This window comes from Triturus cristatus, chromosome 2_1 (assembly GCF_964204655.1).
Source record: "Triturus cristatus chromosome 2_1, aTriCri1.1, whole genome shotgun sequence".
Lineage (NCBI taxonomy): Eukaryota > Metazoa > Chordata > Amphibia > Caudata > Salamandridae > Triturus > Triturus cristatus.
This window is the reverse complement of record NC_140581.1, coordinates 3,507,730-3,522,412: the sequence shown is the minus strand read 5'-3', so window position 1 is coordinate 3,522,412 and position 14,683 is coordinate 3,507,730. Positions and strand designations below refer to the sequence as shown.

The 14,683-nt window shown below is 42.4% G+C and overlaps 1 protein-coding gene across 10 annotated transcripts in view; it reads right to left on the bottom strand.

The window, feature by feature from the left end:
- Positions 1 to 14,683, bottom strand: part of LOC146863585 (uncharacterized) — a 218,748-nt gene that overhangs the window by 178,727 nt on the left and 25,338 nt on the right. For 4 of the 10 annotated variants that reach the window (XM_085627473.1, XM_085627498.1, XM_085627510.1 and 1 more), the window contains exons 3-4: positions 7,531 to 7,611; positions 4,127 to 4,258 (exon numbers count right to left, since the gene is read on the bottom strand). In XM_085627473.1, coding sequence (XP_085483599.1) covers positions 4,127 to 4,258; positions 7,531 to 7,611 — 213 coding nt within the window. The remainder of the gene's footprint in view (positions 1 to 4,126; positions 4,259 to 7,530; positions 7,612 to 14,683) is intronic. The other 6 variants (XM_085627482.1, XM_085627502.1, XM_085627516.1 and 3 more) reach the window with 2 other exon arrangements.

Here is a 14,683-nt window from a genome sequence, read left to right as displayed (position 1 = left end):
GTCCCATGTTAGGTTTCCTGTACCTGTGTGTTTAGGTCCCCCCCAAAGCCAACCAACTGAGTGAGAGATGACAAATTATGTGCAGCTGCTCCGGATATTATGCCGTTGATTATGTATACCATATATAGCCTAAAGTAATGTCTAATTTCGTTAAATGGAATCCCATCTTGAGCGCATGCTTGCCACACCATTCTATTATAAAACCCTATTCGTGAATGAATATTTGTCATCGATTGATTTTCTTGAATTTACTATTGATGTATACGATTATTATCACTGAAAACTATTTTGTTAACATAAGTGAGACAAAAATTCTTTTCTTTCAATATTAATTTCCTACAGGCCCCCTGGATCACAGAAACATTTACAAACTACGCCCTGAAGAAGGTGGCACCCTTATTGTTGGGTGATTGCACCGAAACGCGCGTCGGCGTGTCTTTTTGTACGATCTGTTGGTGCCCATCCAACTAGACACACCAAGATCTTGAGAAGATTTTTCTCGTGTATATAAAAGGATTTTAAATGTAGAGAAAATGTATGTCCAGTGTATTGTTTGACTAAGGAAGATTGTTTGGTTTGCTTGGTTAGTATGATTGCGATTCACTTGTTTATATATTCCTTTTACCCCTCTGAGGGGGCCCAGCTTGGTTTTTTGCACATACCCTTTCAAAAACCCATTTGAATTCATGTTTTGAGTATATGTTTCATTTATGTATACATATTAAGTGAAATTCTGAACCAAGAAAAACAAAAAATGAATAAAAATACAATCCTTTATCACTATATATAGTTTTATGTGTGTTCCCTTCTAACTGGTGTGGCAGTAAGCGATCCTTTTGGTGATATCTATCAGTGAGATCTATTTGATCCAGTGGTATTCAGACAGGCAGAGCAAACCTCTTTTCGTTACTGTAAACTGACAGCCAGGGGGTTTCTGCGGTAGGGGATTGGGCCTACTTGAAATACGCATGAAAACTTGTTGCCCTTGATCTTAAAAAACATATGTCCTGCGAGTGGGGCTACGGGAATTCCACATCCCTGGGCAGTTTGAAAACTATGAGTGTTTTAATTCCTAAAAGTGCTACTGTGACAGAGTTTCATCGGAGTTTGCTGTTGGGTCAAGCTATAGTACAATGTTTTAATTCTTCTTTTGTTTTTGGAGATAATGAATTTCTTTTTAAAGTCTTGTACAGGGATGCCAATATAATTTTTAGGTTCTTTCCTTCGTTTGGAGATCCCTCCTTACAACACATGCAGCATGCACCATTAATAGCTCAACTATTGCATGGCCTGCTGCTACCAAAGTTTCAATTGTAGAATGCACCCCAGAGAAGTCGCAATCAAAGTCAGACTCCGTATCATCCAGTTTAAAATCCTCCACCGGGGCTATTACGATAGAGAAAAACTACATAAAAATGGGACGAGCGGAGTCTGCCCAGTGTTTGCTCTATCAAGCCACATTAGGTAACTTCCCCCACACGGGCTGGGCGTGTCCTCATATCGGGGTATATTGGTGTGAGATAATCATATGATGATATACCAGTCATGTATTAAGATTGTAGATGGTCACCAGAGATGAGAAAACAAAACAAATTTGTCTGGTCTAAGTGCAACTTGTTACCGTTACGCGATTCTCATGTTTCCAAATTCGCTGAAAAATAAAAATATATCTTTAAAAAACAATAGAGACAAATTCAGTACACACTGTGTTAGTATACCTGGCAGTCTTAATAATCAGGGCACTGACTCACTGGGAAGGGCAGGGAGGTATCTGCAGGAGATGATGTATGCTCTGTTGAAGATGTGATGAAGGCAGGGATCAGAGGGGGCTCCTGAGTGGATGCTCTTCATGATCCTGAGGGTATCATTTGGGGTGAGGGTGGTCCAGATGGGCAGGCACTACTAGGGTCTGGAGCCATTTGCTGCTGTAGTTCCAGTTGGGGTGGGTGGGTCTTGGGTTGCGATGCTGTCGTAGTTCTCCCTGATCTTGCGGTGGAAGAAAGTGTTGAGGGTGTTGCAAGTCTTGAGAGGGGGGGGGGGGAATAGCGGGGGGGGGGGGGGGGGGGGCGGAATGTCTGCTGTCTCAGTACTGGGTTTGACTCATTTTTTGACCACGTTGGAGAGTTCTTTGCGGTTGTGTTCATTGGCACTGATGCGTCCCTGTATAGCGGTTTTGAAGGCTGTGTGGTCTGCCAAGATCTTGCTGCTCCTCCATTTTTTCCTTGAGCCGCCTGCAGGTGCACCTGGATTCTTGGAGAGCGTGAGAGATCCAGCTGTCTTTCTTAGAAGACTGCTTGCCTGAGGGGAGCCAGTGTGTTGGCGCAGTTGCAGATCCAGACGAGGGTGTCGCACAGGGTGGTGTACAGGTGATCCATGTCAGGTCGTGGGGGGGGGGGGATAGAATGGGGGTGTACGATAGCTAAAAAGCTGGGTATTTACCCAGAAAGCGTGCTTTGTGTGATTTAGTGTAAATCCGTATATTACTTTTTGATAAAAGAATATTAAAAATGTATGTAAATATAGCAACGTGGTACCACTGTGGAACTACCGTGTACCGCAAGCTTAAAACATTCAATCTGAATGGCTGGACACAACATGAAGTTAAAGTTGTGGCTGCCATTTTATGACCCCCTGTGTCGTACAAACTAATTAAAATAAAGAATAAGGGGTAGGGTTACTCTGACCCTTGTTGGGGGCAGGGGGAGAGGTCCCGCAGGAACACCTCTGGGATCAAATGATAACAATTTTGTTTTTCTTCACGGCACCGTGATACTACTACGTGGGTCAGTGCAGACCCACTTGTAATTTCATGATAATACTACAGAAAAAAAGGGCGGAACTTTGGGTGCGCTGCAAGACCATGGGGGTTGGCCAGCAAAAGGGGTTTTGGCTGCTTATGGGGGCTCTGTGCAGGGCTTGTCCTCGGGCCAGGCCCTGCAGTCAACACCCACGCTTCTCACTGATAAAGGTTCTCACTGATAAAGGTTTAGTGGGGATTGGGTGCCGTAAGGCAATCAGGGCGCGATGTAGGCATGGTAAGATATGGTAATAAAAGATTACTTTATGTTATAAAAAAAAAACACAACTAGAAATTCACTGAAAAATAAATGTTAAAGTGACGTTATTGTTAGGTGTAACTGTAATTCACAACATTACATTTTAAACTCAAAACCACTGAAATTAACCAGTTCTAGTTAACTGAAGTAACTATAACTCCTGTTCTACAGTAACTATGGCTAGCACCCTTGCCATACACTGCACAACTCTGGCATGTTCTATGGCATCACTGATAGTGCGACATCTGAAAAGATATCATTAATGGTAACACTGTGCACGACGGGAACGCAAGCTATAATTACTTCAGTAAACTACAACTGATGATTTTGTTTTTTGATATTTTTTTTAGTTTTAAAGGTAAGGTTTTAACTGACATTTTACCTTACTATGACGTCATTTAAGCTTTGTTTTTTTCAGTTAGTATATATTTATTAATCTCTATGATTGCAACTTTTATTACTGGCCTGCACTTAAAAATGCAGGTTAAAATCCAGCCAGATGGCAACTCTAGTAATCACAGTCATCAGTGCTGGGACCTCACACACCCAATGAACCCTTTTCAAACACATTTCTTTGGAGAGATCAGCACATGGGAAAGATGCACACATTCAACAGAACTGATGTGGTATTTAAAAAAAGACAATATTTATCAGGAGGGAAAATGGACTCACTAAGTTATTTGCCATGTCGGGGAGACTTTAGCGTTGATTAGTCAATGTTCTGTAACTTCCAAACAAGATAGTATGAAAAGCATTAAGTCAATAAGTAATTCGCTGTTACCGATGAAAGTACAAAACGCCCGAAAAGGAGGAGTTAGACATGCTCATCTCACCAGACATGTGTGGTATACTTAAATTACACTCGATCACCTAAGGACTATTCCAACACCACCCATTGTGATTGGTCATTCCCTGTCACTAAGGGTTGGGCATTATGGCGGCCCTGTGAAGTTAAGATGAAACCATGCTATGCTTTCAGCACTTCTGCAACTAGAAACCTGCTAGTTTAAAGTGAGGCTAGAGGACTGACCCAAGTTAGTAGAGACAACCTTCATGGACATATTACGTACCAGGGCGCACCATTACTAGCCGTGCAAGCACGCTCCTAGGCACCCGGGGGAGCACCCGACTGGGGTGTCTCAGCTGGATCCACTGGCCGGGTTCTGGCATGTTGTCGTCCTCTGCTGTGAAGTCTCCATTATCTGTGTGGGAAGAGAGGGTTATTATTTGAGTAAGTGTATGGTTTAGGACAGTGGAGTGAGAAATGCATTTATCGTACAGTAATTATGTATAACAGGTGACAGCCTCACTTTTAAATCTTCCAAACCTTTATACATAGGATAGGATATATGTTTGTAGAGCGCACGATTGCCGTGGCGTCTTGGCGCTAGTGTATGTAAGAGGAAATACGTCCTGTGTTACCAGAAGGACTAGGTGGAAGTAAACAGCCATTTTTTCTAATCCTTCCTAAAGAGCTGCCGATTTGCTTGAAATCTCATGGCCATTGGCATTTTGTTCCATAGTTTTACCGCACCGTTCGATAATGTCCTTCCACCCCATCTTGCCCGCCTAATCTAAGCAGTCTGGATCAAGCCTAGATTGGCAGATCTAAGAGCACGTGAAGGGGTGTAAGGTAGGATTTTTTTTTTTTATTTCCTCGGCACCACCGCCGTAGAGTGCTTTGTGCACCAGACATAAGGCCTTGAATTCCACCCGCTGCTGAATGGGAAGCCAATGCAGTGATTTAATTCCTGCCGAAGTTGGGTGTCCTTTGGGGATATTTAAAAGTAGTCTTGCTGCCGCATTCTGTAAAGACTGAAGTTTTCTCATCTGAGTCTTATCAATGCCCAAAAAAAGGGCATTGCAATAATCAAGTTTAGATAGAAAGAGACCCACCACTACCGTCTTTTGCAGTTCCTGTGAGATAAAAGGAAAACATTTTCTCAAAGTTTTTAGTAAAAAGAAGCAAGAGGAAGTGAGACTGTTCACTTGGGCAGAAAAATTCAGCTGGCCATCGAAAATGACCCCGAGATTCCTGACCTTAGGGACAGGGCACGGACATTTCCCAGTCTCGATCGGTCACCAGGAGTCATTCCACAGGGACCAGCTATGGCCAAACTAACAGAGTAACAAACAAAGGAGAAGAACTTCAGGGCACCTAGTACCAAATTTTTCTGAGTTTAGGAACCAGTATCCTTGCTTTGTTAGTAGTATCTATATTGCTACGTATTCAAACTTTTGCAAAGTACGGCGCGTCATGTTCTGCACTGATGAAGTACTATCTTATATAACTGTGTGCACATCTATTGACTCTTTTCTGCCTGCACTGACCCCTGACTAGATTCCCTACTACGATCAAGACACTAGGATACCACGTTGAGTGAGGATCACTAAATCCTGCATTGGTGGAGCAAATTCAGGAAATACTGCAACTGTTTCCTCTAGAACCACGGTTACCTCGTGTGGAGCACTCCCTTTAAACTCTGTGACTTCAAAGAAATACGTACCTAGAACCAGTTGTGAACTTTGTTGACATAATAGGAGGAACAATGGTATTCTTGCTCCTTGAGTATACCATGCTGTGCTCAGGTGTTCCAGGCACTGTTGTGTCACTCCAGGACCCCAAGGGAACTAACAGATTCTGCCTAGGACTATCAAGTTTCACTATATGAGCCCATAAGGTTAATCCCTAGAGCAGACCGTCGGTCTGACGTTTTCAAGGGGCACTAGCAAAAGTTAATGAATAACTGCTATTTTGGATATCCGCTGACCCTGCCAAAACCTTAAACCAAGGATTTGTTATTACTTTGAAATTCTAGAAAACTTTTAGAAAGTTGTGCTGGTTCTGCCGTGCTCAAATATAGAAAGCATTCTTCTACCGAATGCCTGCACAGTGTCAAAAAGAACAGCGATTCAAGCAAACGAGAGTGCTTCCGAGGGATGGCAATGTCTGCCCTAATGAAGAACTCTTGTTCAAACAGAGAGGAGCCACCACTTCATTTGTTCTGCTGCAGTGTGCAAAAATCATTTGGGGTCCTTTCTCAGCTCCATTAGAGCCATGCATCTGGTTGTGTTGTGTTCTATTTTTTGCAAACACATTTTTAAAGGACTTTCCTTTTCCATGAAACCTACGTGCCATTCACCAACCTTTACGAAGAACGAAAAGCAATGCTTACTTACCAGTAATCCTAGTATTCCTCCATGGTGATCTTCATTATAGTTATAAGAACTGATATATATATATATTTATATATCCACGCACACATAGAGTGTAGCGCTGTAGATTCACATCCTCTCCATCCTCTTGCATCTAGTGTTGGGCCTAGATGATGCAACTTGCTTTTCTTCAAGGAAGTGTGCCCCAAAAGGTGTTGACTCCACACAAATGTGAGGTGCCCGAAAGGGTCAGGGATAATCAAAAACAAAAGAAGGTCCATTCACACTACATTCACTCAAATACCTACACGCTGAACACTACTATATGTAAAAATGTCTCATTTATTGGAGTATAAAAAATGTAAAATCATTAAGATCACTATGATGCTATATAGAAAGAGTACATACATTGCTCTATGTTTATCATACTCGAACTTGCTCCTACTGCTCGGTACAAACCATATCTATTACCGTTTCTGCTACCTGACCAAACTTGTTAAAAATATCTGGATACTCTATCTGCTCTGTTTTACTAATAGTATTATTCTTACTCTGCCCACCTGCATAAACCTGTTAAAAACTGTTGATTCGTTTGATACGACATGCTTTGATACGTTCTTTAAACCACTTAGCAAAAATGTGTATTCTTACTCTGCCTGTTTGTAAAGCGCTCCGATACCCTATTTTGGGTTTGGTCGCGCTATAGAAAACTCTAAAAAATAAAAAATACAAAATATCACAAATAGACTTCATATAAAAATCTAATATATATATAACATCAAAGTTAAAAACATATTTAATACATTTCCATAGATGATAACAGTAGAAACAGAGAAATATCACATTAAGCAGAAATATTTATTTACAAAATTTCACCATGAAAATACATATAAATATCACAATAAAAATCTTAGGTTGTCGACGCAGCGTTTTGGTGGATGAAACTTGATAGACACCCCCTTCTTCAGGACAAAAACATTTTGACAACAGAAATCGCTCTATAAAATATAAGATGTACACAATTATATTTAAAAATGGGCATAATAGCATCTAAAAGTTAAGTGCTGCTAAAATCATACGAACTTGCTGTCATAACATAATTATACTAACACGTTCTTTCATTCCGGTTCTCAAATTTTACTACCCATAGGTCTTTATTTAATTCTCCGGTTGAGTACAAAGATCATACCTACTTTGAACCCCATATTCTATTTATAATTACTTTCTGGTTTTGTTTTCATCCAATATCTTAAACCTTATATTAATACTTAATTGTTAGCTTCCCACTTATTACCACCTTCCCTTTATATCTACTGACCATAGTTACCTGCAGACAGTTGTTCTAGGACGCCTTCTGTTGTTGCAGTTATATCGACGAGATTCTGAGGTGTATTGTGTTCTGGAATAAAATGGAACCAAATTATGGCCCATATTTTATTAATTATACAATGTGCAGTATATACTATGTCCAGCTTTGCTTTAAATTACCTTATATTTGAATCCTTGTTACACCATTGGGTGGACTTTCATTAATTCGTTTCCATTAGCATTCTCCACAAATTTCTTAGGATGAGACACTATTTTAGGATATATACTTATTAGTCTAAAGTGCCTTACGCTCTTAGGTTCCATCCACAGGACTACAATGCCTTTTAACTTTTACCTATACGTGGCCTTTGTATTTATTAGTATGCAGGATCCCTGTTCAGTCTACTTTGATCCGCTTCTTTCAAAAATCTCAAGCCTACAGAGCCACTTAGCAGGAATGTGGATTGTTTCTTGAGATCCCTTGCCTCGAGTCAACCCTCATTTATTAAAGATACTACGGATATAATCAAGAAGAATGAAGGGACAGAATTTAACTCTGAAAGAGATTGGCATGTGTCTTTAGATATTGAAGCCTCATACACTAATATCCCCCAAGAGGCTACAATAGAGATGATTAGAAAAGTGTTAGAAGATGATGTAGGGGAACTAACATCACATGCCAGGCTGATCACTGAATGTGTTGAAATTATTTTTAAAAAAAACATCTTATTCAATGACGAGCAGTTCTGCCAAATTAAAGGGACCAGCATGGGTGTAAGCTGTGCGCCAAGTTTTGCATTTTAAATGAAGTGGCACCATTCTTTGAAAATATAATGCACTGGGGGCGTTTCATTGATGATGTGATTTTTTATTTGGCATGGTAATAAGGAGACACTAGAGGAATTCATTGAGTGGATAAATTGTGGAGATGTGAACCTTAAATTTACATCCTCTAGCAGCCAATATTTTTGTGATTTTCTTGATATCAAAATTGCGGCTGTTGATAACGTATTAGAAGTAGATTTTTTTTACCAAACCTTCGGATAGAAACGCCATCCTACACTACTCAAGTAACCACTCAAGTACACAAAGGAATAATATTGCCTTTCATCAATTTTTAAGGTTAAAAAGAAATTTTACAAACAAAAATGATATTGAGAACCATGCAGAGACACTAAAAGAAAAATTGCAGAATAGAGGTTACCCTGAGCTTATAAGAGAGCTAAGTATTATAACAGGGAGAACCTATTTGCAACCAAGTAGAAAACAATTAGAGAGAATGAACAAAGGATAGTGTGTTACAAACTGTTCATGTATCAGCAACAAGATTAAGAACTTCACAAATAGAAATTGGTCCTTACTAAATTCGATAGAGAAAGTCCGCCAACCCAAACCCATAAGGACTCTAATGTGGCACAACAAATAAGTGTGATCAATGGAGGTCATTTCCCATGTGGCAGTTGCGGAAGCTGCAATTCTATAATTAAAGGGGGCAATATAGAGCACAAGGGTAAACAACATTATTTTAAGACTATGATGAATTGTAAAACGAAGAATGCAGTTTATCTAATCGTATGCCCAAGTAACAGAGGTTATAAAGGTGAAACTAAGAGAGAAATACGTATGAAATTAAACCAGCATAGATCGGCCATAAGAACGAACAAGAAGACTGAACATTGGGCACAATAAAAAGTGGTGTGTATTAGAGTGCATCAGGGGCTCAGTTAAGGGTAGTGATTTGGATAACAAAAGAAAGAGGAAGGGACAGTTCTACCTGAGCAGATTTGAGAATACAAATCTGGATTAAATCATCTGGAAGAATGGGAACGATTGGTACTGTAATAGTTGAATCGACTACGATGCATATTATGATCTATGGATACTGAACGCAAGCACCCAACATGGTATCTATGAGAACAGGGGTTTGATGTTTACTTTAGTTTAAGGCATCTGGATAAGGAACCTTATGCAATAATCAGGTATTGCATTAAACACTGGGGGAATATCTGATTATTATCTGAAGCCACCATGATTAACTATCATATGTGAGCAGTTAAAAGTTGGGCACCACTAAGTGCATTTCTTTGCCAGACACCTTACTAGAAGCACTATAATAGCTTAGCCGCCTATGAGCTGAGCCTGTGATGAGGGGGTTCAGAACTTCCTTTCTGTCAGGAAGTAGTATTCATTTTGCAACAACAAAAAACTCTCTTGCTTTCTTTGTGGTTTCAGTCACTCACGGTCTTATTTAACGAGCAATAAATGTCTCCATCACCAGATAGTCCCTTCTAGCTACCTCTGGCATTCATCTAACAGAGTTGTTGCTGAAAGCTGGTCAGAAGAGGAATGATTAGGCGAATCGCAATGAGGCCAAAGGCTCCAGAGCGGTACAAGAGATGAAGGATACAGGGATGTGGAATTCCTATAGCCTGACGTCCAGGACATTGTTTGGGGTCAAGGGCAACAGGTTTTCATGTGTATTTTGTCCTTGGGACAAGTAGGCCCAACCCCCAGCAGCAAACCCTTTGGCTGCCAGTTTGCAGCACCAAATTATGGAATAGGGAAGGGCACTGTCTGCAGTTAAGGTAATATTTTTGCCCATATGTTAACGCTGATCTAACTTGTAATTAAGGTTCCTTAATTAAAAGCCTTTATTATTCGGTTGAGCACTTAGAGGAAATGTTGTAAGCTCCAACTGCACTAATGACAGTGGTTCCAGTATAAAAATGTGTACACATGTTTTCAAAGTTTAGCAATCTAAGGCTATGTAGAATTCTCCCAGAATGCTCTGTGATTTGATACAAATATTTGCAGAAGCTTTAAAGCAATAGTGATGATTATTTGCTTTCGAAATTAAATGTTGTGAGAAAGTGCCATCTTTCTTGCATGGTATGCCCAAGTTTTTTTTGCTGAATTGCTGAATGTACTTTGACTGAGTGTGCCCTGGGCTCCTGCTAATCAGGTGCCCAGGGCCTATGTTTCTTCCCTAAAAACTGTGCTGAAACCTAAAGCCCAAATTGGCAAACCCTGGCCACATCTCAGCCCCTGCTAAATGGTACACTAGGTACCCAGGGCCTTGTGACCAGGGAAGGCATCTAAGGGCTGCAGCACTTATTGTGCCAACCTTAGCGGCCCTATACCCTGACACAAACACACTGCCTTTGCAGGCTGAGTGTCTGGGTATAGAACAAAACAGAGTCGACATGGCACACATCCCTGTGTGCCATGCCCACAACATACACTGCCCTGGCATACATCTGTCAACCCTCTAGCTGGGTGCCCTATGCCAGTGGTGTGGGTAAAGGAGCATGAGCCCTGTGCCAATACAGTACCCAGGTCCATTCCTGAGCACTGTAAGTGCAGTGCTGCCATTTAAGAGTATATGGTGCTGGGAGCTCGTCAACACGAACTCCACAGCACTATGATGGCTTCACTGAAGACTGGGAAGTTTGGCATCAAACTTCTCAGCATATTAAACTCGCACTGATACCAGTGCAGGATGTAATGTACAATGCACGACAGAGGGCATCTTAGAGATGCGCCCTAAACCTAACCTACAATCCACGTCTGGTCTGAGGGGCTGCCTAGGTTGCCACACAGCAGACATGTTGCTGGACCCCTGGGTAGAGCCATCCGCTCTCCTGGGCCTGCAACAATGCACATCCTGGGCGAGGTGCTAGGTCTCATCCCCCAGAATGGGCAGGGGAAGCTTAAAAGACATACCACCTTTGTGAGCTTCTCCAGGTCAATTGCTGTACTCAGCAACCGCCCCCTACCGCTTCTAGATCCCCACTCTGGCGGGAAGACTGGCCGGAAACCCCAAGGAAGGACAGGTGGGTGTGCCAGCCTCTGCCAACCCCACCCCTCAGGTGGGGGAGGCGAGGTGAAACATCTCTGGGCTCTCGCCATCTTGAAGATGGGGAGCCCTGCCTTATCAGGACTAGGCAACTGCTCCCCTCCCACAGGAGAGTGGCAGGATAGGGGGCGTACCCACCCCAGGGCAGGGACCCAGTGGCCCCTGCCCTTTACCTACCTGTAACGCCCCTAAATTTAGTATTTAGGGGCACCCTGAACCTTCCTTCCTTCCTTAGATCCAGATTCCGAAACAGCAAAGAAGATCAAGAAGAAAGAAGACCTGCCGTGCAGCTGATAACAAGAGGAAGACACCAAATGCTTTGGCCCCAGCCCTACTGGCCAGTCGACCCTCGAACCTGCTAAATCCCGGCATCTCCCGTGGCCAGCAACCTCACAAACCCCGGAGGACCTGGCTACCTTGTGACTCTGAGCATCTGGGACTCCTACGAGCAGTGGCTCTGCTCAAAGCAAGTAACTGACCCCTGGCATCAGCCAGGAACCGCGAACCATGCACACTCTGCACCCGCCATGCCTGGCCTGTGCTGGAGTGGACAAAGACCACGAGGACGTCCCCCCGGTGACTGTGACCCTGAATTCGGCACCCAAGGCCCCACCTCGATGTGCCGGACGACGCCTGCAGCCTCAGAACCACGACCCCCCCCAACTGCGATCAACAGAGGGTAAGATTTCCCGACACCATAAGGCACTCCTGCACCCTGCGGCCCCCTGTGCCCAACTCCTGGGTACCTACCTATCCTCCAACTACCCAACTTACCTCTCAAAGTGGTGGTCGCACCTGAAGAATCTTCGCCCCGAGCTTGCAGCCTTTGTTCGTTCTTGAGCTTCTCCATTGCAATCCATTGAGCACGCGACGGCTCAAAAAGCACCCTGCACCCAGCCGCCCGGGTGGCCCTGGCAGTGCAACTTCTACTCTAACCTACTCCCAGCGCCTTGAGACCCTACGGGTGAGTAGTGCGCTATATAAATGTCGTTGATTGATTGATTGGTTCCCCATTTGCCCTGAGCAAGTGACCAGGAGCCCAGCTCCCACAGCTGCGTGGCCTGCTAGCCAGCAGCCACCAACCACGGGCCCCCTGCCTGCCATAGGATAACATTGGGCCTACCTCACTCTGCATCCAGCTGTCCCTGTGACGCTGAGGGTGCAACAACTGTACTTACCTGACCCTGGGAGACCCCTGAGCCTGTGCCCAGAACCTTAACTCAGCCATTCGAGTACTTACCCAAAAGTCGATAACTCACTTTTCTTCCATAGGGTAACATTGGCTGGTTTCACTTGAAAATTCTTTAAAGTGTGGAGTTTCTAAACTTTAAAATATTCACCTAAATCAACCGAGTAACGAAATCGAAAATACTCACCTGCTATTAGGAGAGATCCCAGTGCTGGATCTTGGTGCCCAGCACTGACCCTGAAAAGTAATTACAACCGTACTTACCGCTAACTCAATTTTTCCCCATAGGAAACCATTGACTGTTTTTCTGTGAAATTTCCTGTGTCGATTTTTGCAAAACTACAAATATTCTTTAAAAATCGTACCAACTGTGAAAACCTAATTACTTACCTGTTTTAGATGGATGTCCTAGTACTGAGCCTAGAAGCCCAGCACTGGATTACAAAAGTAACGAGAACATACTTTACCTGCAAATTGAATTTCCTTCCATAGGATAACAGTGCCTAGTTTTTGCTGAAAAAGTTTCAGTGTCGATTTTACAAATATTCGTTAAAAATTACCTGTATAACCTAAACGCATTTTCTCAACTGCTTACAGGTGGTACACTAGTGCTGGATCCAGGATCCAACACTGAGCTAGAAAAAGTAACAATAACCCCACTTACCTGCTAAGTGAATTTCCTCCCATAGGATAACATTGGTAATTTGATTAGAAAATGTTTCTAAGTGTCAACTTTTAAAATACCAAAATATTGCTTAAAAATCACAACAGTAACTAAATCGTATATACTCACCTGTTTCGAGGAACTGTCCCAGGACTGAATCTAGGATCCAGTCCTGGAGTTAGAAAAGTAATTGTAAAAGTAATCAATTGCATTCAACTTGAAATTCCCATTGAGCTCAATGTATTATTGTGTTTGAAATTGTGTTGCCTACTGCAGCAGACTGTAACTATTGCATTCAAAAGTCAATTGCCTATTGCAAAGTATTAAACTAAAGCATCTCATTCTGAGAAAGTATATTTTGATACCTATTGTTGGTTCTAAAATAAAACAACCATATATTTTTATATACAAACCATTGGCCTAGAGTTCAGTTATAGAGTGTGTGAAACCATTTGCTGACTGAGTGTGTACAACAAATGCTTTACACTGTCCTCTGATGCTGCCTTACTGCTCGACCAAGCTACCACTTTAGAGAGTAAGGTTATATCTAACTTTAGACTCTGCCAAACCTCTGGGGGCTGTGGACTCTGTCCACACTGTACCTATTTGGGTACAGTATATACACAGTAGAGACAGAGCCACTTTCTCACATTGGTGGATCAGCGGTTGGATACAAACTTGCATTTGTTGTACTACTTGGTTACCATCTGATCACACAACAGAACTCTTAAAAATTGCCTTTACAATTCTGATTGGTCTTTTCTAAAATACTAAAAGTCTTGTCAGGGCCTTGCTTAAGTCCCATTAGAATTTTAGAAAAATAAAAAAAGTCACTATAGTCCAGGGTAGAGGGTTAGAACTGTCAGGTTAGAATGTCTCATAGAAACCCAGCTATTAGTGAAAATAATACCATGCAGGACCTGGTGGAGGAGCTCGACCTCACACCTTACTTACACTTGTCTTTCAAGGAATTGAGGTCCCTATGCAAACTTAAAAAATTACCAATGGGTCTGCATCCAACCAAACTAAGGCTCCAGGAGCTCTTGGCGGAGTATGGTCAATCTGAACATGGTGATGACCAGTCAGAGGAGGACAGGGAGGAGGATAATGACCCCCCTCCAGTAATCCCTAGGGAGGAAAGGGCCCCCATACACTTGAATCCAAGAATTAGCATCTGGGAACCAAGAGATCACACAAGTGAACCAGGTACCAGAGAGTTCACAGGGGTCCCACCAGTGAAGAGGACAGCTTTATAGCAAAGCTGGCCAAAAGGTTGGATCTAGAGTCCAGGCTCTTGGCTCTAGAGAAAGAAAGGAGAGAGATGGGTTTAGCACCCATCAATGGTGGCAGCAATAATAAAAATAAGGATAGGGAGGAAACTTCTGATCCTAAAATCCCCAAAGGGGTTGTCCCTAAATTTGAGGAAGGTGATGACATCACCAAATGGTTCACAG